General features: G+C 35.8%; 1 protein-coding gene across 1 annotated transcript; it reads right to left on the reverse strand.

Annotated features, from left to right (window-relative positions):
* Positions 1 to 571: 571 nt before the first annotated feature.
* LOC141914511 (pleckstrin homology domain-containing family H member 1-like) lies at positions 572 to 25,056 on the reverse strand. Its single transcript, XM_074805737.1, has 28 exons — positions 24,998 to 25,056; positions 22,175 to 22,366; positions 19,969 to 20,031; positions 19,666 to 19,803; positions 18,550 to 18,633; positions 18,083 to 18,211; positions 16,811 to 17,569; positions 16,586 to 16,717; positions 16,076 to 16,271; positions 15,504 to 15,637; positions 15,313 to 15,423; positions 15,155 to 15,241; positions 14,994 to 15,063; positions 14,815 to 14,903; positions 14,654 to 14,734; positions 14,271 to 14,553; positions 14,085 to 14,197; positions 13,828 to 14,004; positions 13,522 to 13,739; positions 13,252 to 13,429; positions 12,739 to 12,894; positions 8,950 to 9,047; positions 8,674 to 8,815; positions 7,901 to 8,031; positions 7,559 to 7,688; positions 6,583 to 6,663; positions 5,584 to 5,715; positions 572 to 1,371 (listed from the first exon to the last, which is right to left on the reverse strand). Exons 2-28 carry the CDS (start codon positions 22,298 to 22,300, stop codon positions 1,144 to 1,146), a joined length of 4,266 nt encoding a protein of 1,421 aa, XP_074661838.1. The 5' UTR covers positions 22,301 to 22,366; positions 24,998 to 25,056; the 3' UTR covers positions 572 to 1,143.
* Between the last annotated feature and the right edge of the window lie 79 nt (positions 25,057 to 25,135).

The raw sequence follows: 25,135 nt of genomic DNA on the forward strand, positions 1-25,135 counted from the left end.
GAGTCTGAAATACACAATGCCTCAATTTCAAATATGCAGCTTTTTTATGAAAAGTAATTGCCTTCAAACCGTGCCCCTGCACAATTGGCCTCAGGCGAGTATCACCAGACAGTGGATTACGTATGCGACAGTTTCAAGATTGCACATACCAATTATCTATATCATTTTCCTCCGAAGCTCGAAAAAATATCAGACATTTGTAATGTTGATGTGCAGTTCATAGTGTTGTCACATGAGTTCCGAAATGGTCATAAAAATCCCAGACGAATTGCATGATATCGTAGGAAAACGCCGAGGATTTGTGAATAGTAGGGCTTTAAGAAATTTCGAGAAACTACGTATGACTCCTCCTCCTCCTATAAGTATAGATGGGTTCGAACCCTGCTGCTCAAATCTTCGGTAGGGGGCGCTTCCCTGTTGTCAGTTCTCATTTGCTCCAAAAATCACGTAAAACTAAGAAGCGAGAATTTTGAAAAATTCAACACAATTATTTATTTGTCGTTTTATCCACGATTCAATTATTGAAATTATTTACAAATTATAAAAAAATATACAAAATTTTTGTGTGTGGATGAAGGGAAGTATAAATAGTCTGAAAGATTAAAACAAGAAACTTTACGAACATCGATATTTACAGCAACCAATTACATTCCTGATACATCAAATTAAATACATAAACATCCAATACTTGATGCCAAAAAACAGAAAGATGTAACACAAGATATATTTAGTTTTTACTCTTGGAGAATAAGCCATAATACATGATCTACATAAATACAAAAAGCTCCGATAACAAAATTTAGCGTGAAAAAAACGATAGATAAGATTAGTTTAAGAATTCGATCAATTCAGTTTGTTTTACACTTGCAAATGATCTAATATGAATATACAACCAGAATAATTCCAATGAATTATGATATAACACAAATTTATGATAAATATCTGATACGTGTAGAAATGAATGCGTTCACAGAGAAATCAATCAGGATCCTAGAGAGAGAGAGTGAGAGAGACAGAGAGAGTGAGAGACGTGACGTAAGTAATCGCTATAACACTGACAATAAACATAGAGCAGTGTCACATATAGTGTCATCTCTCAATAACAAACGAATGCCTCAACTCAACAGTCGACCGATTAAACACTTAAAAAGTCGTTGTTTCAGTCATCGATGCTTTTGGTAGGCTGAAGTTTTGCGACGATTTCGTCGAGCCCGGAGTGCGTAGCTCGGATGTCGAAGATGTAGCTCGAGATTGAGATTGAGACGGAGTCCGCGATGATATTTGTGATATCGTAGTAGAAGTCGTACTAAACGACGGTCTCTGCGGTTTCGTATTGATGTAAGCCGCCATTAATTGCGTCACTTCGATCACCTGAAAATATATCGATGGGAATCGATTAATTTTTTCAACAGACGATGTGAAAAACCGACGTGCTCGTGATCAACCGTGTATTTAATATCAATCCCCCAACAAAATGATGATGAAAATAAAAATAACACAAATTGAGAAAACAGCTACAATTCAAAAGTATCGAAGCTGAAAACGAAATGGCCCTTACTCTTCAAACAAATTAACTAGCAGATAAAGAAGGTTTCATGAGCCCCGGTTTTTCCACGATGAATGCAGCCAATAGGTCGCGGTTATTATTCGACATATCACCACAGGGAAATTACCCATTTATCATTATTGCGAACAAATATTATATCAATACACGGCGAAAAAAGCTTTTACGATTTATAACAGGATTACTGCGTGTGTGTATGTATGTATGTATGAAGATGAATCAACTATGTGTATACAGACGCACTCTAACATACACGCATATTGAAATAATCTCGATTGAAATCCGATAAATTCAACGACACTCCATTTTATCAAATACGGGAATTTTCACTTTTCAGAAAGAACTAATCTTATTTTCGGCCTGATTCGATTTTGCTATTAGTTCATTTTGCGATAGCCTAGGAACTTGTTATAGGAATAAATCACATCAGCAATTAGTCAAAAAGGTTAAGAACGACCAAAGATAGACGCAGAAAAGCCTTTAATGACTAAATGATAGTACTTAACAAATCTCAGTTGACATTTAGATTATGCATAGCAGCGACCACAGACCAATTTGGCACCAGTGCCTCGGCCTAATCTGGCACAGACAAAATTTGGCCCGGGTCAAAAACGTTTATGTTTCAGTTGGTATCAAATAGTTTATTTCTTTTTTCAAAACGTTTTTATTTTCACCTATTACTTGATTAGTTTACCGTCTATCCTACGCACGGTTGACAATGGTAGAGGGTTTAAACACATTTACACAACCTGTTACACTTGGCAAGCAATCAAATCAATTTCATATGCCTAACTTCAATGATAAATATCCAATATATCAAAATGAATGATCAAATACAGGCCCGGTATTAACTTTACAGATGATGATGAAATAACTAACTATTATTCTAACAAATTACATAAACTTATTAAACAATTATTCAATTAACAGAATTCATCAACTTGGCGTTTGCCACAAATTACAAAAACATCTACAATTTTTTTTTGTTTTATTTCATCCGATTTATAAATTGTATTTAGTGTCATCAAACTTTTGTCATCATTAAATCTATCTCTCTCTCAGTCACAAAATCAATCAAGCAAATTTGACTGAGCTTTATACGTGAAGACCTGCGATAAATGGCTCACTGCGTCAACCCGATGCTGCCGTACGACATCTTGACCAAGATTATGCGGCAGATTGAGTCATATTCCAATTGTAATTTCGCTCTCCTAAGATTGTGATTTCAAGCCCTTAGTCACATCAAGTCGGCCACGTTTCATTGTGAAGCATATTGATGAAAACCTAAAAGCCTGTTCAGTATGCGCAGTACAAAACATCCAAGTGACGCCTCGCCTCGCGTAGACGACACCGCACACACATCAACTCTTTTAATCGTCTCCTAAACATTTTTACGGAAGCTATTGTGAAAATCTGCCTCATTTACATAACAAAATGTGGGACACACACAAAGGACAGTAATAAGGTTCGGGCCATATACAAAAACACACACCTGTAAAAAGGGACAAACTAAAAAAATGTTCACAAGTTTCACGAACGATTAGAGATATCAGGTTTTTTTTATCGCTAGTAGATAATTTTTCAGTTCCCTGAAGAAGTGTTTACGTCAAAGAATCGTCGGCAGTTCATCGCAACTACAAAGAAAATATCCGGCAAACAGGAAAATAACGACCTTGACTTTGATCGTTTGATTTTTATAAGTTTTAAACGGTGCAGTTTGTAGGATGAAACAAGTATTGTAACAGCTGTCCAAATTAAACAATAGAAAACAACTATTCTATATAACAATATATAGTATTATACCCTTATGACATCCATCTGCGATATAATCACATCATATCAGATGTACATATATTAATTCTTATTCAGATTTGTCACCTTTCGACTAAAATGTTTACGTTCAACAAAAAATATCCAAGATTTTTGTATAAATAGTATTTGAAAAAAATTAAACTTTCCATAAATGCAAAAATTCATTAATTTTTGATAAATGCAATGGATTTTGAAAGAAAATATGTGGCTTTTTTTTTAAACGCAAAGGGCAGGAATAACAGTGATTATACATATATACATGCATTACATGTAAGCTAATTCCAACACAGTATCAGACAACGCTTGACATATTGCCGATATTACGATAGTACTCTGAATAGCCAAAGGCTCAGAAAATATTGACTAAAATACAGCAGAGGAAAAGGTTAATATCACATTTCACTTGCATCAAAAATCGATGATTTCTTGTTTTTCAGAGCGAAGCTAACGACACTTGCACGCATCTAAAACCATCGATGAAATTTCCGGAAAAAAAAATTCAGTTATCTGTCAAATAAATTAAACATGAACTGGCCACGTGAGCTGCACTTACACTCAATTCAATGAAAACAGTAATTTCTGAATAATTTCTGTGATATATTGAAACAACACACATGTTTCCTCCAGTGTAAACCGATAGACAAAGAAAATTGCTTATTTTTCAGTTATTCACAGCTGTCGCATACATCTTGCTGTATGTATGATAATATTACAGATTTAAATGATTCGATACTACCAGCAAAATGAGTACATTTACTAAAATATCAATATCAAGTCAAAACGATTATTTTCACTAGTAAGTATGTATGTAATATTACAGATTCAAATACTTCGATGCTATCGGCAAAACGAGTTTATATTTACACAAATTTTCAAAGAAATTCACATTTCCTACGAAACTCGCACAAGTAGATCTCACAATGCGTTGTGCATCACTACATCGAAAATCTTTATCATCCCAAGTACAGTTAAGCTATTAAAGAACGAAGAAAGTGGTTGAGAATTGAAACATACTGAACTCAAGTGAACGTACAACACACAAGATGTTAATGAAGAGATTTTCTGCGATGAATCAGCATTTTCTAGTCTGGATGTATAATAAGCCAGATAAATTCAGGACAGTCACAAGATTAATTTCCGTCAATGTGCAGTTATTTCATGTCACTGTTGAATGATTCAGCTTTTTATGATGACCGAGGAATGATGGATATAAAGATTTGGTCATCGGTCTCGATATCGAAATGACTTCGGCGTAATTACAACTTGTCTATCAACACAAAAAATAGCCTTCCAGCGAAATAAACTTGCACGCTCTATAATTCCATCTGGTGGAAAAGAATGATCATCCGCGATCACATGGAGAAGATTAAGCCCGAGTCAAACTGGCCTGAACCAAACTCGTGCTAAAATTGGCCTGTGCCGAATCAGAGAATGCGTTCACACGTAAATCATATACTTAGCTATGGCAAGTGAGATGGGTCAGTTCCAATTAGCATTCACAAAACAGGTTTAGTTTGAAATAGATTTGTACAGAAGGAATATGGGCTAACTCGGTGGTCTGATTCAGTATGATAAATTTATCAAGTGAAACCCCCGGGGACGAGGAACAAGAGAGGAGAGATATCCAGGGTAATATTGAAGTAGACAATATCGATTGTAGAGTGAAGTCTAGTCAGGTAGCAGATCATCCAACAACATACGGATAGATCATTCACTTACAACACATCGAAACAATCATCTATTCGACCAAGTTCTAGTATTCTGACTATGATCATGTACATAATACGCATGTAACTATAACAATCAAGAGGTGTCGGGTATCCGAGAAAAAGACAATCCGGAAATTTGATGTGATTTATTTTCGTCGCAGAAATTGTGATATGAATAGCAAATATTCAGCTATGCATATGGCGACGAAAGTGTTTTCTATAGGGAAAAGTGTAAAAAATGTTGAGATACTGACGTTGATGTATTTGACTTAAACAAGCGCGATCTAAATGACATGTATGCATGTATAATTGCGGAGTCGTGTCACTCGCATCCTTGGACAACAGAAGAAAGTGAAAACCAGACTGATCAATCATGATACATACGAGATACCCCCGGATGCGACTATTAGACGTCGAAATAAACGAATAATGACATTAGGGCAAAAAAAAAAATAGATCCGGAAAATTCTACAAAGCTTTTACACGTTCGATGTTTACCTTGACTTTGGACATGACGAAAAATCTGCGATCAGTGCCGGGTTTATGTTCGAACCGCGAGACTATCATGAAATCGTCTTTACAGCCGCCAAACGTTACGATATTTTTGTACATATACGTAGCCATAGGATCCTGAAAAAAATACGATAAACTCAGTAAACTATAAAACAGGGAAATTTTGAGATGTTGGTATATAAACAGTTATTTTTTCATGTTAGATACCCGCGTTTGAAAAGTAAATATCGAATGAAGCATTGCAGATATAGTATCTGGTAGATCATACATGTTTTCACTTGGGACAAGAGAACCTTATGAATGCAGGCTATTTATGAGACAATTAAATCAGGAGATTTGTGATTAGTTTTGTGGTAGTCGACAGGGAATCAGGTTCTCAAGGTTCTACAATCCATAAACGTAATTATGATATGTTACACTATGCAGTGAATCGATGTTGTCGTCAGTAGGTTGCGGTGCATATTTCTGAGGACACATTTATATAAACTATTTACCTGAGCACCATTCATTCAGAAATCGTACTGCTGCTGTGCATTTAAGTTGCTCCTTACTTTTTATGAGATACAGTGAATCTCAATTCAAAATATTTTTTCATATTTCGAGGGGAATTGTGCAGATCTCAATTTTTATTCAGTCCAAAATGATCATTATAAAATCATCTAAAATCATCATTTCAGACTGAAGAAGGGTGATAGGAACCACCCAAAATATTTCTGATATTCTAAATAAACTTTTCAGTCTTTCGATCATGGGATTTACATTTATCAAGTTTTTATGTTATCTCACTTTTAAACGAGGATTCATTATCAGTGATCTGCAGGCAGTTACGGCGTAAACCGTTTCAATCGAATGAAGGTTAATCTATATGATTTTGATAGATCCTTAAATTCATCAACAGCATTAACAATTAATGACTTGAATGTGAAATGAGTCTAGTTCGAATGAATCAGTAGTAGAGCGCGGCTAGACTGATAATCAACTCACCATTGTAGAATAATTTAGGATGCTGATTCCTTCATCCAGTACTGCCAGCCAAACCTGAGTCATATCATCTTCACCTTTAAGCTGTAATGAAAACATATAACTTTCATAGTCTGCAGTGTGAGTAAAACTTTCACATTTATAAAACATGCAAACCGCACGTTTCTCACAGTCGAGAAAAAAGCACATCGACTTTTATCTTTTAAAGATCTGCAACATCAATTGGATTCACATATGACTGTGGGGGAAGTAAATCTAAACGCTGGACAAAGTTTATCGAATTTTGTCCACCGTTTAAATTTATTCACGTAAGAATTAATGATAGAATAATTCTGTTTTCGACGCCTCCGTTTCGTGGGAATTTAACATGAACCGAATCGAAATTTTTAACTTTCTACGTTTCATATCAATGAACAGGGATTAACAATAATACGGGTCAATGAATTCTCAGTACACGTTAAATACTTAACTCGTATTGAATACACGCTACAAATAATAGGTACCTTTAACCGTTTCGTGTACTTTATTTAATTGAAAATGGACACAATGAACAAACGATATTTTCACTTGTACCCGGCTCACTGTGTACGGTACTGTGAATTACATTACACCCACTGATTTAATAAACAGAAACCTGACGTAACAATTTTCGCAGCATTTATTCGATGAACAATGATCAAAAGCGCGAACAATTCTAACCGGTTTCGAGATAAACGGAGAGAGTGGCCCTTGATCATTAGAGCGATGGCTGCATGAAATCGAGGCCAAGGCCTTCGTTGTCATATATTTCTCATCAGGACACCATGGAAACAGTATAATTGCAGTACTGTTATACCGCAAGGACACTACTTCAAACACTGGCTTAGAATAGTAGTTTATTTACTTAGCGTCAACCTTAAACCTTTAACCAAAGTCAATAATCTTTCTTTCGCATTTGCAATTCGTAAATACTGACAAATGTAATTATTATACTCGGTACCTTCGCTGAATATAGCTTCGCTCCGAAAAACGGCCATTTACGAGTTGCATTTAGGTATATTCGAACACATTCCTGTTGACTCTGAGACTTTAAAGAGATCCATTTCTTTTCCATACTTTCCATGACCTCGCTGAAATAATGTACAAGTAATGCTTTTTAGAGTCCATTCGCTCAAAAAGCGCAAGGGCTACGTCTTTGAATAATTGACGATCTTTAATTCAGAAGATGGGCGCTAAGAGCAGTCTGCGATGGAACAAACAATGAGAATAATAATGATAATGCGCATCTAAGTGAAAGTGCTTTCTCATTATTAGAGCTCAGTGGATGTAACTAGTAAATTACCGTTGTTCATATTCGTCGGTTGTGAAACCACTACGAAAACGCTTCGGATAAAACCGGTCAATGATGATTCCTAACTGTTGAGAGGTCTGCGCTTCCGTCTGTTCTTTTGATTTACAATCACCAAATTCAATCTATCAAAAAATGCATAAGCCACTACATACTACAGTATCATAGAGAGGGGCGTAGTAGTTCGTCTTGATTTACAATCACCGATCTATTGAAAATCTACAATTATACTTTCAAAAGAATCATTTTTTTAGGCATGACTAAAAAGTGTATTTCATGATACGAAGTATGTGTTTCTTCACTAAATGTCGATCCAATTGATATTACTTCATGACACTGATGCAATCAGGATATGACTGCCGAGTAAATCTAATTTGACAGTTTGCTGCTACTTCATCGCTGATTATCTCAAGTTTCGATGACAACATATTTCAGAATGAGAGATACATACACCGGTGATACAATACGAGTATCTAGACAACAACAGTGTTTGTAACTATAAACCTGGTTATCATTCTCTATGGTTGCATTGAGTCATTCTTATACGAGTCCCGAGATCGCCATTAATTTACTACGCAACCAGATATTCGTAAATATAATCCATTATAAATTCTTTAACAGTAAATATATACGAAATGTGTAAATGAGCTCTTCGCCGAAGAGTAAAACCAAATGATATCGGACGCAATATATCATAACTAAAGTGGATAAGAAGATAAGAACAAGTGTCTCGAGGCGGATATTTTACAGTTGACATTTTTTCGTACCTGAGCTAACAAAGAAGCCAGTTCAATTGCTAGTTCTCTAGTGGTTGGAAACCGACGGCGTATAATGTCATGGTTTATATGATAACACAGCAGCAGTTTCTCTTTTTCCGTCTCCCATTTCATCATATGACGGAAATAGAGCCTAAAATTGTAGTAAACATGAAACGAATTGAATACAGTGAATAGACAACAATTCTCTATTTAATGAAGTGAACAAAAGCTGACCTAAACTATCAAAGTAGTTCTTTACATATGAATCCTGTCTGAAGTTCCTACCTGTTTTTATAAATAAGTTTAATCGTTCGACTGACTTCTTCCTTCTCTTTATGTTGTTCCAAGTACATATTTTCCCATTGCGAGATGACGTCGCATAACTATAACAAAACATTCAAACCATCGATTATAAAAAACATTTTTTACATATTTCAAATCCCGTGGATTATGAAAAACAATTCACCCAAAACCCTTGGCTGTCGAAAATATATACTATTTTCATCGTCATTTTTTCACCAGAAACTGATCGACAAACAGCAAAGCAGACATGATTATTACACACAGGGCAATCAGTTAAGTGTCTAACTTCATAATAATTTCATAAATGAGATTGGATAAATGAACTTCAACGTACAGTAGACATAAATGTGGTACAAAGCTGACATTTATAATAGATATTACTTCAAAGCGACAGCGATCATATATATATATATAATATATATATATTTATATATATAATATTAAAGGAAATGACAGCTCGCTGGTGGAAGTCATTATGATGATTACAATCGCCAAAAAAACATGACTATTTCATAAAAGACAACATCAAAATGACTAAATCTAAGAAACTGAGGAGTTGGACTGAAGAGTTAGGTAGTCATCGTTTGTAAACTCAAATCGATTTCCTAATTTTTTTACCGAGCTACAAGTTTTGATTCTGCCCTCAGAAAATGTCAAAACGATTGACAAATAGTTCGATGTTTTGACTGTCATCATCGACGATTTTTAGTCAAAACATTCGTATTTCACAACTGACAATATATACTTTAACTAATTTCTTTTACTGAATGCAATAAGTATTATTATTTGATATCAGAAATTTCATTGAAAAAATGTTCAATGTAAGCATTTAATTCCTGATATTATGTTACGATACTGTATTGATATCAATGGTTGTAATATCGTATAATATTCCTATTGCATCTAGAGAATTTCTACAAATCAATAGATATCTGATATTGATATTTTTGGACACTTTCTATATGGGTTAACACATGATTGAAATTGAAATAAGCCAGATATCAAAATGTTTCCTATCTACATACCGGTAACTTACTAATTTTCTATCATTTTTTCTAGTATTCATGAGTTTTATTGCCTTGTATTTTGTATCTAATTCAAGGTTCTGTATCATTAGAGAAGAAGCCTTTTAGATTTTGCTGTGGACATGGATTTTCGAATTGGTTGATCTTTACACATTTTTAGAATTTCATTTTTACTCAATTTGGACGATCGATTTACGAGATCGCTCACTCGGTTTCATCATACGAGTGGTCTTATATTGAGAGTATCATGTTCTTCAAGGCGCATTAGTCCCACTGATATTTCACTTCAATCACATATCTTACATATGCATAGTATTCCGCGCAATGTAGTTCACTAACTGGTAAAATGAAAGATATAGATTTTTAACTCATGTCTATAGATCGGTCCGATATCAGACCATTCGATACTTGAGTCCTATAACAGATGTTTTACGAGATTGAACTGATGTGGAATGCACTATAATTCACCATCGATCCAAACACAAATAAGACAGATAATATGTGACACTGCTGTCATGGCCTCTTAAATCACGCAACCTCCGTACCCCGAAATGGCGAATGAAATTGCTGAAGAATGAGAAAATGACGATCTGAGATGCGTTATAAGGTGATGTAATCTGCGCAGATATATCACAGACGGTTATAAATCACACTGTCATAGACAAAGACTCATTACTCTCTTCACTAAATTAACATTTTTTCTGATTTGAATCCTACGTAATGGATCCGTTCACTTTTGACTAGGACGCTTCGACGCTTCGTCAATACATTGTGCGTAAATAATTAATGCGTCTAATCTATTGTTGCTCAACTACACCAGTGTGACAATAAACCCGTAGCGTGGTGGCAGGCACAGCAACCTGGACGACATGGCTCAATCTAATTACACCCAGTTGTATGGCGTATGTTTGTCAATGCATAACACTACGAATATATCATCATCATACCAACTAATTATTCATAAGAGAATGAAAATTTAGATCAGAAATCTGATAAATGTTCGGCTGAAATGTCATCCTCAGCAGGTCCAGAAATTTAGACCAAGATTTGAATAAAGTCTGCTAGGATTACGATGAAATTAGGTAGGTTCCGCCGACACGACAAGATTTCGGATTCGAAAAATATGCATAAAATATAATGTTGACAGAAAATATCGGTGAGATGCTGGTAGACTAAATAATGACACCTCGCGTAGAAAATCAATTTTTTCATCAATCTGTCTGTGTACAGACCATTTCATACATCACAGTCGCTGATTGCAATATCCAATATACCAATTTTCATAAATGTGCCAGGTATACATCTCAGGTTTATAGCTCTCTACCTCGTCTTAAGTGTTATGAAGCACGTATGACTTTTTAAGAACTTTCCAGAGCGATATCTCGGACTATGCAATAAGCAGACACTACACCTCCGACAATCATATTCTAATATACTTTATTTCGGTTGTTGTTCAAAGTAACCGATGAATGATGTACGTTTAATTTCCGGAAAGAAACTCATCTCTTAAAGTGAAAAACACAAAGAACTTTTTCTATGAACATAATCACGGCGCGTTGCGTATAGCCGCGCAGGCATAACGGCTGAAATTATTCTCAAGACGTTCTCTTTGTGCTTCAAACAAAATGAATATTGTTGATACTTTGATGAAACGGATGAAGGGAAAACAACTGTTTATGATGTAAAAACCGAAACCGACCGTAATGAATTATTACTAAAAACAACAACAAGACAATTTTCGAGTTTCACCGGAGAAATGAGTGATGATGTAACGAGGCTTTTATTCATCTTTCAGACAACAATTGTCGATGAATTGTAAAAAAGATATGTTTTCCATAATGGCTCATAGAAAATCAGACACGAGCCCGACAAAAGAAGTTTCCCAGGTCTACCTGGCGTAATCAATTTTCAATTTGACATCGCCGGCTTAAATAATGCAGCGTGGTTCTCTGTTGACTCTTTGTAGCCATGGAGCAGTAAATTTTTCCTAAATCCATTTTCAAATACATTCTACCTATTAAACATTCAATAGCTGATTACGATGATTGGATGGGTATGCATATATAGAAAACTACATGTACGTACGTGAAAAAGGCTGATAAAACATTGCGATGAAAATTCCCTGGGATCGAATTTCTATTAAGTGGATATGAAACGCAGACAGCGTTGAACTCAAACTGATATGAGTTTTGACCTATGATCAAAGGCAATGTGTGGGATTACAGACATAATTTACTGTCAATAGTAATCTAACAATCGCAAATAAATCGGTAGCAAGTTTCATGCACCGAATATCAAAGGGAAGAAAAAGGTCACAGGTTTTTGGGCATATTTGGCAAGATTTCCGTGCAGTGGCTATTTCCACCTACAAGTTTCAAAAGGTTATCGGGAAATTGATGGTGAAGTAAACAGATTGCTCATTACTAAATGTCATTGGATGTTATGACAAGTAGTGCGATATTGCTCATTGAGGCAGCTTAAGACTTGCCTAATCCGATAGATTCACCACAGAAATTACAAAATGGACAACTACAGGTATTCAAAAATAATCTTCTTGAAGTATATTTTCTCCGATTGTGTTCACGGTAAAGTTTATTATTCATGTCTGAATTCTAAGTAAAGCGGGTTAAGGTGTACGATCAGTGCTGCCAACTGGTGTTTATTGCAAAAACCAAGCAGTCGCACTTCAGGCAGTCTTATGTTATTCGGCATTATGGATTTCAGACTTTAATGACAAAATTCCTACCTTTTTATTTAGCTGCAGATAATGATGGATTTCTTTACCACTTGGATCATCAGAATACAAAGCAAATCCAGACTGCGCGTAATAACGAACCCCGACGAGCTTCGTTAATGACTGCATCACTTCTTCAACTGTACTCGATCCATCAAAACTTACAACCTAAATCAACGACGACAAGCATTTTAATATCCAAGTAAAGAAATCATTACAATCTAGATGGAGATTGAAATAAAGTTAATTAATGTTATAAGATTTTAACCCACCACACTAAATCAAAATCTCGAAAACAAAATTTATTCATCAAGAATTACAATCAAAAATCAAGACATCTCTTAATTTTCGATATTATTCTTGATAGAAAAATTTCATTTCTAATACTTCAAATTTTCATATACCGTGATACTGGATTTTATCTTTCTATCTATTTCTCCATGTATCTGAGTGTGACTATTCTACTATCTATAAAGTTAATGTAAATCATTATGAAATTACAGCTTCAATAGGTATTTTATCTACCTGGTAAGTTCCATTCATGAAGTGTACTGGAATGCTTATCGGTAAGGAATGATGAAAAGGGTTACGTAGTAATATCGATAGAATCTCCAGACGTGATGGTTGATTTTCTCGTGGGCCATTCTGTACAGCACGCACTAACGCTCTCTGACAGAATATCGCATATTTCCCGACTTCACTCCTGGAAATGATATAACAATCCAAGCCATTGAAAGAATATATAGACTATCTATTGATGTTATTCAGAATGCGACGAAAAAGATATATATATACCTGGGATCTACGTTACGATGTAAATGGGCTTTGAGATACCACAACAATCCTTGCCTCGGCACAAATAATGCAACACACATTGCTAGTAACTGCCATCCCTGTATGAACACTTGACTAGAGGGATTGAATTTAGAATCTATAGCATTGAGATCATACATAGAGGCTGATGATGAAGCGTCGCATAAAAACCAATGATTTGATCCACATAGTAGTATATTCTGAAATAGAAAACGATCAATACATATGAAGGGCTTGTCCGAATGAAAATGAACAGCAACTCGAAAAATATAAAAATCTGTTCCTTACTTGCATTGCATGTTTATGTTGAGGTGGATGTGGAGATGTCTGTTTGATAAGTTGTGCATAGATTTCTGACTGAAGTTCCGGATATTGAAGACAGGTGTGTAAAATATTCTGGGCTAAATTCACGTGGTAATCAATCGAAGGCGACTCGATTCCGACATTCATGAAAAGATGACAAGACTGGAAAATGAACCGTACAAAAACTGCAGGATTAAACACTTCATCTGCACTCAATATCTATCATATGATGATGTAATTACCTTGAATAAGTCGATAGCACGAGCCTTCATTTCATCGGTAGGAAGAGTTGTAAGTGGATTCGGAATGGGTTCTTTTGTCACGAGCATAGCCGGATGTTTCCAGTAGTGTGAATCTGAAAAGTATCCGCACATTGAATTTACAGTCTCACAATATTTTCAATTTATTTTGTAACGGTGATTACTTACTCGGATCACCTTCAGAACTGAGCAGTTTTGAAACTATTTGCTCGTATTCGGTGCCTGTATTTCCCAATCCACCTCCCGAAGCTATCGTTATATAATACAACCAGCTATCCATCTCAGCTTTACTCGGAATGATCAGATAAACGGGTCCCTCATTCGGGGGCCATACGGCTATAGTATAACGATAACCGCTGAATAATTCCGGGTTGAACTCTTCATCCGAGTCCCACGCGGTATCGATCTCCTGTACTCGAGAATTCACCAGATGAATTTGACCGGTCGGAGACTGTGAAAAAAACAATTCGTTAAAACTTATTTCATACTAGTTACACCGAGGTGAAAAACATTGACTGAAATTCTAGAGTAAGGTCTCATCATACACCCACCTTATCAGTCGGTGTTCTGTAATAGACTAAATATTTTCCAATGAGAACAAACCATTTACGTCTGTTCAACCCATTTTTACACTGCAAAAATATCATACTTTACATTAGAAACAAAGACATCGTCGTAAAATTATCATCATAAAACATTGGTTCATCAATACCTTTGTCATCCAGCCTTTCATGATTATTTTTGCATTGCCGTGTTGAATAACTGAATAGGCTGCTTTCCTCTTTAAAACATTTTGAAGAACTGAAATTACAGCGTATCGTTAGGCACGGATATGACATTCATTCGTGTTTGGAATTTTTTCAGGATTTTGTGACCAATGACACCAGTTACCTTTTATCCATTCCTCCATGTCTATTATCGAATTAGCGATGAGATAGTACGTTTTCTTAGATGTAGCGATCTGAGGAATAAATATTTAATAAGAATGATAAAAATACAGTTATTTGACAACACATTCTACGTACAAATTTTTGTTGTATAGACCTACATACCTCAAAAGTGTTTGCCCCATCTGATTTAGTGATTCTAGTTTGACTGTCGAGGAAGATTTGACCTTGTGGTTTACGCTGAGTGACGTTCTGAAAAATATGTTAGATTTAATGTAACTGAATTCTAATGAATGAATCATCGTCAATGAATTAATACTAACCTCAGATTTATAGTAGAATAATTCTCCTTGTTGTAAAACGAACCATTTTCGGTGCCAATTCTTAACTTTGCCACCTAATTTTGTCATGTATCCAGACTTTTGCAAAATCTCCTAGAAAACCAAAAACCGTTATTCAATGAATGAAGCAGTATCAGATACATTCAAAATAAACACATTGCATTCATACGGACCTTTTTTGCAGTTTGAGCAGTGTATTTTAGAAGTTTCACCTCAGGTTCGGAATGTTCGAGTTCACTGGATATTGAGACATCATCATCAGGAGGAAGACAATAATCACTGGATTCTGAACTCACAGTCGATACAACTGAAATACAACGAATTAACAATAACAATTTCAGATAAGATAAGATAATCTTATTCCTCTCCTACCATTTCCATGGTATGTGGAGGGAATAATAATTCTGTTACTAACATTGACAAAAAGGGAAAAATAAAGACATTTTTAAAAACATAACAAGGTTATTTGCAATTAAATACATACAAATATATACACTATTTACAATACAATATGAGGTTAATATATTTAATATATCAAAGTTTCTAAATGTGTCTAACTTATTTATTCTGAATTATTTCGCAGAGTTCAGTAAGTAGGATAAAATTAAAAATAAAATGTAATTCATCCTCAAAAACGTTGCATGTTGGACACATTCTTTCATTTCTGGCTAAATGTACAGATACAGATCGTCACACCATCTGGTGGGATAGCTAGAGGTTAGAACACTGTATAGAAGGTATGTACCTCGTTTAGTTGCACCTGATGGATTGACAGAACCTATAACAGTGACACTAGTGGTTGTCAGTCGACTCGGTCCAGCTACAGTCATCACAGCTTCACTTTCACCACCGGTCGTCATTGCCATTTCACAATCTTCATTATCCGATGAATCCGAGGAACTTTCACCTGAAAATGGCTTACTGCGAATCAAAGCAGCTCTCTGAAATAAACGAGAACACATGGTTCAGGGCTGGATCTAAGGGGAGGGTCAGGGGGTGCATACCCCCCCCCCCCCCTAAAATGTGGCGTTGCCCTGAAATTCTAAGGCAAAATGAAAAATTCATAAGCATCTTCTTTGTACGGTACTTCCTAAAATGAGGTATTAACGAATGTTTTCCGATGATCAGGTACCCTTTTAATCATGATATGCACTATTTTGGGGTGTTCCTCTCCCCGAATCAGACCCTTGATCAGCCCCTACTGGTTACGAGTGATGCCACTGATTTTGCGGGAACAAATAGATCATCAACATACCCCTTTAAAATTTGAATAGACAGGTACACTGACATCTCTGTAAATATGATCATTAGGACTGTCAGGACTGGAAGAACTCAGATGTACGTCATACTGAATACCGGAATTTGCCACCGCATAAATACGATTTTCCTATAAAAGAAAAACAATATTCGAACTAGATACAAGCGCGATATAGGTCAATTAATATTAGAATGTGAGAACATAGAATCAGGAATCAATTACCCAAGATGGCCTTCTATGTAAAGGAGGTGTTGGAGGCTTTGATAACGTATTCCTTACAGCGCTGCTATCACATTCCATCTGACTAGATTGTTTTTGTTCAGTTGTTTCTTTATCACTCACTAAAACGTCGATATCGAACGCAGGTTTTACTTTCAGAGTTAAATTGTCTCGTTCGTGGTGTCTAACACGCGGTAGAGTAGCGATTGCCGACACATTACGACTGCGCCGTACTGAACCGCAAGAGAGACACGAACTTCCTGAATAAATGCTGCTAATGTCATGAAATTGTGGATTTATAGGTTTTGAGCACTTGTCCGGTTTTTGTTTTTTAGTTGATTCTTCTGGAGGAGAAACGCGTGATAGTCGAGGAGTCGTTAAACTATCCAATAAATAATCCTCACTATTCGCGCTGATCACCGAATCATAAAATGCCGAACTGTGAAATATTTTACGTTCGATTTTGATTTTCGGCGGCGCGTTTTTTAAAGGTTCGTATTTGCTTTCGTGATTTTCGTCGATTTCTTGATATTCGGGCTCGTTTTCGAGATCCTCCGAGATATTGCCATTCGCGTCTAACGGCGAATGAATATCATCATCATCATCGTCATCAGCTACATCATCGCTGTCATCATTTTCAATACACGGTTCACAATCCTGCGAAAACGAATCTTCTTTCTGGAACATGTCCATTACCATCGACGATGGTCGAGTCGGATGTTCATCGGGACTAGCGTGATGAGAAATCTCCCCGAAATTAGGCTGAAACGTAGAGACAAATGATGATCTAATGAAAAATTGGGCCGCGCAAAATTCCTAAATATAGCCCACCCACTTATAGAAACAACAAGTCAAAGTCAAACTTAATGGGCACAAATTTTGTCTCTTATTTCCATACTTCATCAATGATCAAAGTTAAGCATTTATCATACATTAACGAGAGGTTGACGACTAGACAGTTTTAAGAACACGCATGACCGCTGATTGCTGATTCGTTTGTCTTGCAATGTTAAGAGCAGTCAGATTGACTATGACTCGGTCATTGCCAAGTCTAGCGCTATCGATCGTGTGACCAAACAAACGCAATACTCGTTGCTGATTGGCTGCGGCATTAAAATCGGTCGTAGGAAATAGAACTTGTTCTATCCTTACGATCGGCCTGCGATCAATCTGTCGCAGTCGATTCCCGATTAAAACATCGCAGACTTGACTGCCAACGATCTGATCGGATTTTATTCGACCTGAATTAGGCTTTACTGATTCGACATGCTGTACCTGTTGGTCAGATTTGAAAATTTCTTTAGCTATATGCGAAGGTAACGAATGCAGTCGACTCGTAAGAATGTCAATTTTCTCCGTCAAGTGACAACGTTCGTATTTCAGTGCTTCATTTTGTAATTCCAACTAAAATGTAGAAAAAAAAACATAGTAGTAATTGACAACGGGACATGAACATTTAGATCGAACCAATACAGGCTAATAAACAAATAAGTCGATCTATCGTGATAACCATACAAAACAACCACAGTTTCAAAAAGCAAGTTGGTAAAAAGCGTTTTCACTAGAAGTAGAGTGATCAAAGACTGAAATCAAAGATATTATCCAGATATGATTATAGATTATAGACAAATATATAATGTATGTCAACAAGCAATCAGTACATACACATTAATCATACATTAACTAGGGACGTATAGTGCTAACCCTTGAGTTGAATGAGGAATTATAATGAGATATGATACCTCTCTGAGACGTGAAATAACCCATTCACGAATCTGCGCTGCCTTATCTTCTACAAGTTGAGCCTCTCTACGACGAAGCTGTTTCTAAAAAGACCAAAAAAACATAACTTAATTAAAATCGAAGTTGAAATATCTTAAACTGATACAGAAGCCCACACACAATCATGATTTAGCCGGGGTCAAACTGGCCCTGGCCCGGGGCAGACCTGGGTCAAACAGTCTCAGACCGGACCTGGGTCAAATTTTGCCGGTGCTATGCTATCAAAACGATGCTGCGGCAAGTGAGGTGAGATATTCAGAACAAGTCAGCAACATGGAATATTTTGACCCATGTTAAAATTTGGTATGTGCCAAAATTTTTGGTCGGGCCATATTAGTCCATTGTCAAACAGGCATGGACTCATTCGGCACTAGTGTGGATGGTTGAAAATCACTCTCAGCATCAAATACTATACAAGAACCTGGAATTTGCCACTGAATTCATTTGAGGAAACTATAATCAATCATTGGTTATATAATCCAGACAGACAGCTATTCGCAATGATTTATATCATCGATGCAGTTTATATTGTGCTAATTAAAACATGAAAATAAATCGTTGATCAACAAAATGGTGATTGATTATCTGTTGATCATGCGTGACTAGTGTATTAGATCATTCTCAAATGAGAACAAAAATCCTGGATGGAAAGATTGTCATATATGAATAACAATACCAATCCTGCTTGATAAACCAGGAATTTTTGACAACATTTTTGACGACATAAAAATCCGACTGATATAATAATTGGAAGTAAAGATCAAATAGTTCTTTTTCGAATATGGCAAACAGATAAGAGACTTAATAATACTACAATGTCCTGGCCTTACACATATTGGTCTAGATTTAATGATTAATTGATGTAATTAACTGAATGAACCTAAGCAAGGTTTGACCCACTCATTGATAACTACATTACAATCGAAAATACAACCTCAGCAGTGAACATTGATATCAAGGTTGCGTCAAAAATTCAGTACACAATAAAAACTAAACTATATCATATTCACAGTTGGCAAAGCATTTTTTCCAAAGCTTCCCAAACAGAAACAAACACATGTTTACATCAGGCGTACCTGCTCTTCAATTTGCTGACGAAGGTCTTCATTTTCTTGGTCTTTTTCGACGCAATCTTTTTCGAGTTGTTGAATTTGTTCGTACATTTCATCCGGTTCCCATTCTATCGATTTCAACTTCTGCTGCAATGCACCCACCTTCGCGATAAATATAGATAAATTCGTCAATTTTACAACTCGTCGATAAAACAATGGTTCCGACGGAGCAAAATGAATGTCAAGTGTTCGAACGAAAAATGCTCGAAACGATCAGGAAACGTAGGAAGTAAGATATCACTGTTGTTCATCGATAAAGCGTTTTACCTCTTTCTCCGCTTTTGCCGAACGTTCCTCCGATTCTGAACATCTTTTCTCTAACTCTTCAATCTGTAAATGCATTAAACGTATCGGGGTAAATGACTGTTAATCTGCATAAATTGAAGAACATTAGGAAACTTTCACCGTTCGCTTTCAGTAGCAAATAGCAATTTCATCGAGTGAAGCAGGGGAAAAACGATGAAAGGTAATTTACGTACTGCCGACAAATGCCGTGTGTTAATTTAAGCCTAATCTTGATTATCCCCGTGTTTACTGTTTGTTCTTATACACAGTTTACTTAATCTAGCTTTCATGTTTCCCCAAGAACGAACCGTACATTCATACACATAATCAGAATCAACCACATTCTCAGATTCTAATTCTACAGCTACATATATCACTGCCTTATCGAACGTTCTATCGAGATATTGATCAGAGACTTTCTCATAAATCAGTTTTTACGAATCGAATAAAAAAATATAGCGTTTTATCGGGCATGGGTCGTATAGCCGTCAAACGGCTGTACTTGTATTATCAAATGGAGACGTATTATTAGTCTCAGTCGAGTGTCTTGTCAAATGAATGTTAAGTTTAATAGAGTGCGGGTATTAAACAACCTTCAAAAAGTTAAACAGTTCAGCAACAACTAAATAATGCATTTCACATGCGACACTTACTATTGAATGGACATAAGAGCTATTTTTAAGTATCAATAGACAATAAACCGCGCCGACGGTTTTTTGGAGACGACTTCCGCAGAGAAGAAATAATAACGACATAATTGAATCTAATTTCGAATACGACGTTGATCTCTAACAATAAACTGTCTGCTGAACAGAATTACCTACGAATTATTAAGAACATGTCATCGAAACAAGGAAGCAAATTTACACACAGCAGCTAGAAGACAATTTTTACAAACCACTCTTCGAAAAAATGGAGATGAGATTAAATGCTCTCATTGAAATAATTGTAATTGGGAACAAATTTCATTTCCTATTTCTGTCTCCATATTTCTACCACAACAGAAACATAGCCTAGACATCCCACAATATTCTACTGGCAACATGTAAATGATGATTTAGATTTTGATAAAATTTTTATGTGTAAATAATTTTTCAGCTAATATTTCTCCATTCTTGACGTCTTTAGATTATCAAAGGTTTTTCACGAATTGATTGTAATTTGTTTATTTTTCAAGAGAATTTATCATTTGTCACTTACATTTTAACCTTTTATTGTTTTTTCAGTATCTTCATGTTGCCTTGGATCATGGATAAAAACATAAATATTGATATGGAACACAGATCCTTTAGATATCTCAAAAATAGTCATTTCTTTTCTTCTCAGAAATCTGAATATATCTAGAATCAAGGAAATCATGGTGAAGATAGAAACAACACATACGATGCTTGTAGACGTTTCAATTTTGAAAATGCATTTTACCTCAAATTATTCTGACCGAAAAGAAATACAGTAAAGAGGAGAGTCAACTGTCGGTCGACTTAACACTTCTATAACACGATCATCAAAAGAGATCCTGTTTTTAGACACGGGTTCATTTCTATAGAAGATGTATCAATTTGCATTAAATGAGCTTCAAATCCTTTGAATAATTCCCAGGACATTTTCATTTTTATGGACACATAACCTAGGGCCGGGTATATTGTAATAACAATAACCTATTAGGATCAATATAAAATCCTTCATCGACGTACAATAATAGTATGTGGGCCACATCTTTTTAGCCCAAGGACTCGAGAGCAGACTCCATTGTGTTGTACATAACTTATATACCGATATGTCTAGGATTATCGGACATCCAGGAAAATGCTGGAAATCTCAAATGATCCTCTACTTACTGCTGAATTCTTTATTGATAAATCATATTCAAACATGATGATCGCCCAACACATTCAATCATCATTTATGGAACAGTTGCTTAAATTACCTGAAAAACCTTATGGTCCCTATTGGATGAGTCAGGGAAGCTAGCCCTGGTTAGTCCTGATATAATTCAAAATCAACAAAATTTGATATAATTCTTCGCGGCTTATCACAAGATTCCACTATTTTACATTTTTCACTTAGTATTATGTAATGTAAATTAGCTTGCATCATTGTGTTATGTATTCTATCAAAAATACATATGTATTTTTGATTCTATACAGAACATTTATCATCCGTCGATATTGGAGGAACAATTATTTACCTTCGATCCTAGAAGAGCGCGGATCCTCAAAGCTTGCTCTTTAAACTTCAGTAAAGACGCCTCCAATGCTTGGCACCTTTTCTGCCAATCTATCAGACCAATTTCTAATCCTGTGTTACCCGCCATGTCTTCAGCAGCTCAATGCTCCGTTCCACACTGGATCGCATGTTCTGCACACGCTGTCGTCACTTCCTATAAATGAAAATAATAATATAATGACATAATGAATATCAATACAAGACCCAGGTGCAGTTTAGTCGGGAAGATCGAATCCCACACATTTCTCCAATTCACATAAAAATTTGTGACGAAAAAAAAAAACATATTGGAAACTAGCTCCAAAACAAGGCTTGATTTGAACTAATTTTGAGTATATTCTCATGATAAGTGATCTTCCAATGTCAAAGTTTGGTGGATTCCCAGATTGCCTTTGATTTAAGTTTCTAATCAAGAAAACACACGAAAAAAAATAAAACATTAACTGATTGTGAAAGGAAAAATTTCAAATCTATCAGAAGATACTTCCAAAATCCAGAGTCCTGCTATATGCCTATAACAATGAAAATATTCCACAAGGAAACTATTTGATTAATCTAATAACAAAATCCCTCTGTAGAGTTGAAATACGGGTTACCAGCACATTGGCAAGTTTCTTTCATTAGTTCATTAGATCAACATGGTTTACAGCCAAAATATCTTAATTGCCTATTAATCTAGGTATGTATATCATATATTGCCAAGTACAAGTTTCATTCCAGGGTAACTAAGAGTTTATTATCTAACTTTACCTAAACCTAATGACACAATAACAGGTTTGCAAGAATGATGAAGGGTTCACAATATTTTCGACATTCTACACTAGTTATGCTTACAAGATGCCTAAACAGTGGTTTGCCATTTTTGGATAAATAACTGCCCATGTAAATCCAGTCGTCTCACTTCAATAACTGATCTTTTGATAATAGTTTATTTTCATGAACATCTTGGTCACCCGCAGAGTCAAAGAATTCTGTATCATCTTGAATTTTCTATTATTTGCGTTTATCGAATAGTTTTTTCCCCCACAAAATACCATGTATGACAATGACTGCAGATCAGGTGGTGGTTCTTAAAACCACTGCGTGCACTGGATAAAATCTATTTTTAATGATGTTGCATTGAATTCGTTCTTATGAGAAGATTTCTACATCAAATGCGAATGATGAAAGAGTAATAACAAGCACAGAGCGCTGGCCTATTGGTTCTATATAAAACGCAGCAAGCCACTGTTTATATCCTTCAGTGAATTCAATTTCGATAACCTTATCTTTAATGATTCATCGTTGCGCGTACATCGGACATAGGAAAGTCAGATGATCGGGAATGAACTGGAACACGAGATAAAACACTGATCTCTCTCTCTCTCGTAAATTGCTCGTCTACGTGGAAGGTACTGCTGCGACGAATGTAGCTCAATTTACAGCTCAATGAATCAACATAGAAATCCAGTTATAACAAACAGTATATTATTTTTATGAATTATATAAAGCAAACATAGACAATGTTACTTTCTCCCAATCACGATTATCAGATTGATTTTTTGCCCATTATAAGATAATTTTCTACATCACTACGTGCACAACTAGTAGCGTTTTTCCGAGCAATTAGACCTTATTGCCGAACAATTGGCCTAATTTTCCAATAAATCACATATACATGTGAATCATACATATGTACCGCAAAACCTCAGAAAAATTACACCAAATCATTTGGCAAAAATGTGTACGCTTTTTTCAAATACACGTATGTTTTCACAATGAGGAGGAATGCATTTCTGCATAGTTCACAAGCCTTCTGATAATCAAATATGAATAGTCATTAAATCCACATTACGCATACAATAAATTAGAAATACATTATTAACACAAACCAGATCCACAGCCAGTGCTGCCCTGAGAAACCATATATAAACTACTCTCAATGATTCATTCGTATAGGAGTCTAATTAGAAAGGGATAGTGAAACCAGATGGTTATAACTGACGTGAATGTGTCCTGAGTTCACCAATACTTATATCACTTATTTCTATTTTAGCAATGTTTTGACTATATCTGATAAACACAACTTCTGAAAAATGAAAGTTCACTGAAATAGTCTCTAATTCGAGTTAGACTTAGACTTAGAGATTAGACTTCAGGGGGCCAGTTGCACAGTCGTGACTTAAGTCCAAAAGTGGTCTTAAATCTTAAGACTGGTCTCAAGTTGTTAGATTGGCTATAGAACTAAGTTGGTCTTAGACTGGTCTTAAGTCTAAGCCATGACTATGCAACTGGCTGGAGTATTAAAGCAGGGTGAGGCATAGGCTCTATAATCTAACATTAAAAATGATTACTTTGGAACTCAGCTAATGGTGACAGGCCACAGCCAGAGGGAGTAAGTCCCCCGTTCGATAGACCATATATTTATGACTTGCCAAATTTTGTTGGACACATGGTACTCAACCCGTCCCAGTCAAGCGGCACTACTTATTAGGCCTATAGCAGCAGAAACATACTATTTATTAGATACAACTTGACAAAAAGATGCATTTAATCCTCTTAAGTTCCATGCCTGGAGCTGGAGATGATGTTGCCGATGGCTTGTGCCGGTGCACAAAAAAATTTTAAAAACCATGAAAACGAAAAAACTTTTGTCACGACGAGTCAAGACAGTAGTGTCAGTGAGGGGGATTGATTAAGAGTTTAACTAAACATGTCAGACAAATCTAATTGTTGTACCAAACAATTCACACAGCAAACTACAACATGTCTGTTCAAGATTCAGTAACATATGACATTTTCTTACCATTTTCATTGATGATATTCCGATGAATCAGGTTTTGATGGATGTCATTTGTTTTTTTCTGGAGTAACGCATATACTGTGCACGAGGGCCACACCGAATTGTAGTGCATGAAGGCGCGTCGTGACCCGGCGCCACTCA

The sequence above is a fragment of the Tubulanus polymorphus genome, chromosome 1 (assembly GCF_964204645.1).
Source record: "Tubulanus polymorphus chromosome 1, tnTubPoly1.2, whole genome shotgun sequence".
In the NCBI taxonomy this organism is placed as follows: Eukaryota; Metazoa; Nemertea; class Palaeonemertea; order Tubulaniformes; family Tubulanidae; genus Tubulanus; species Tubulanus polymorphus.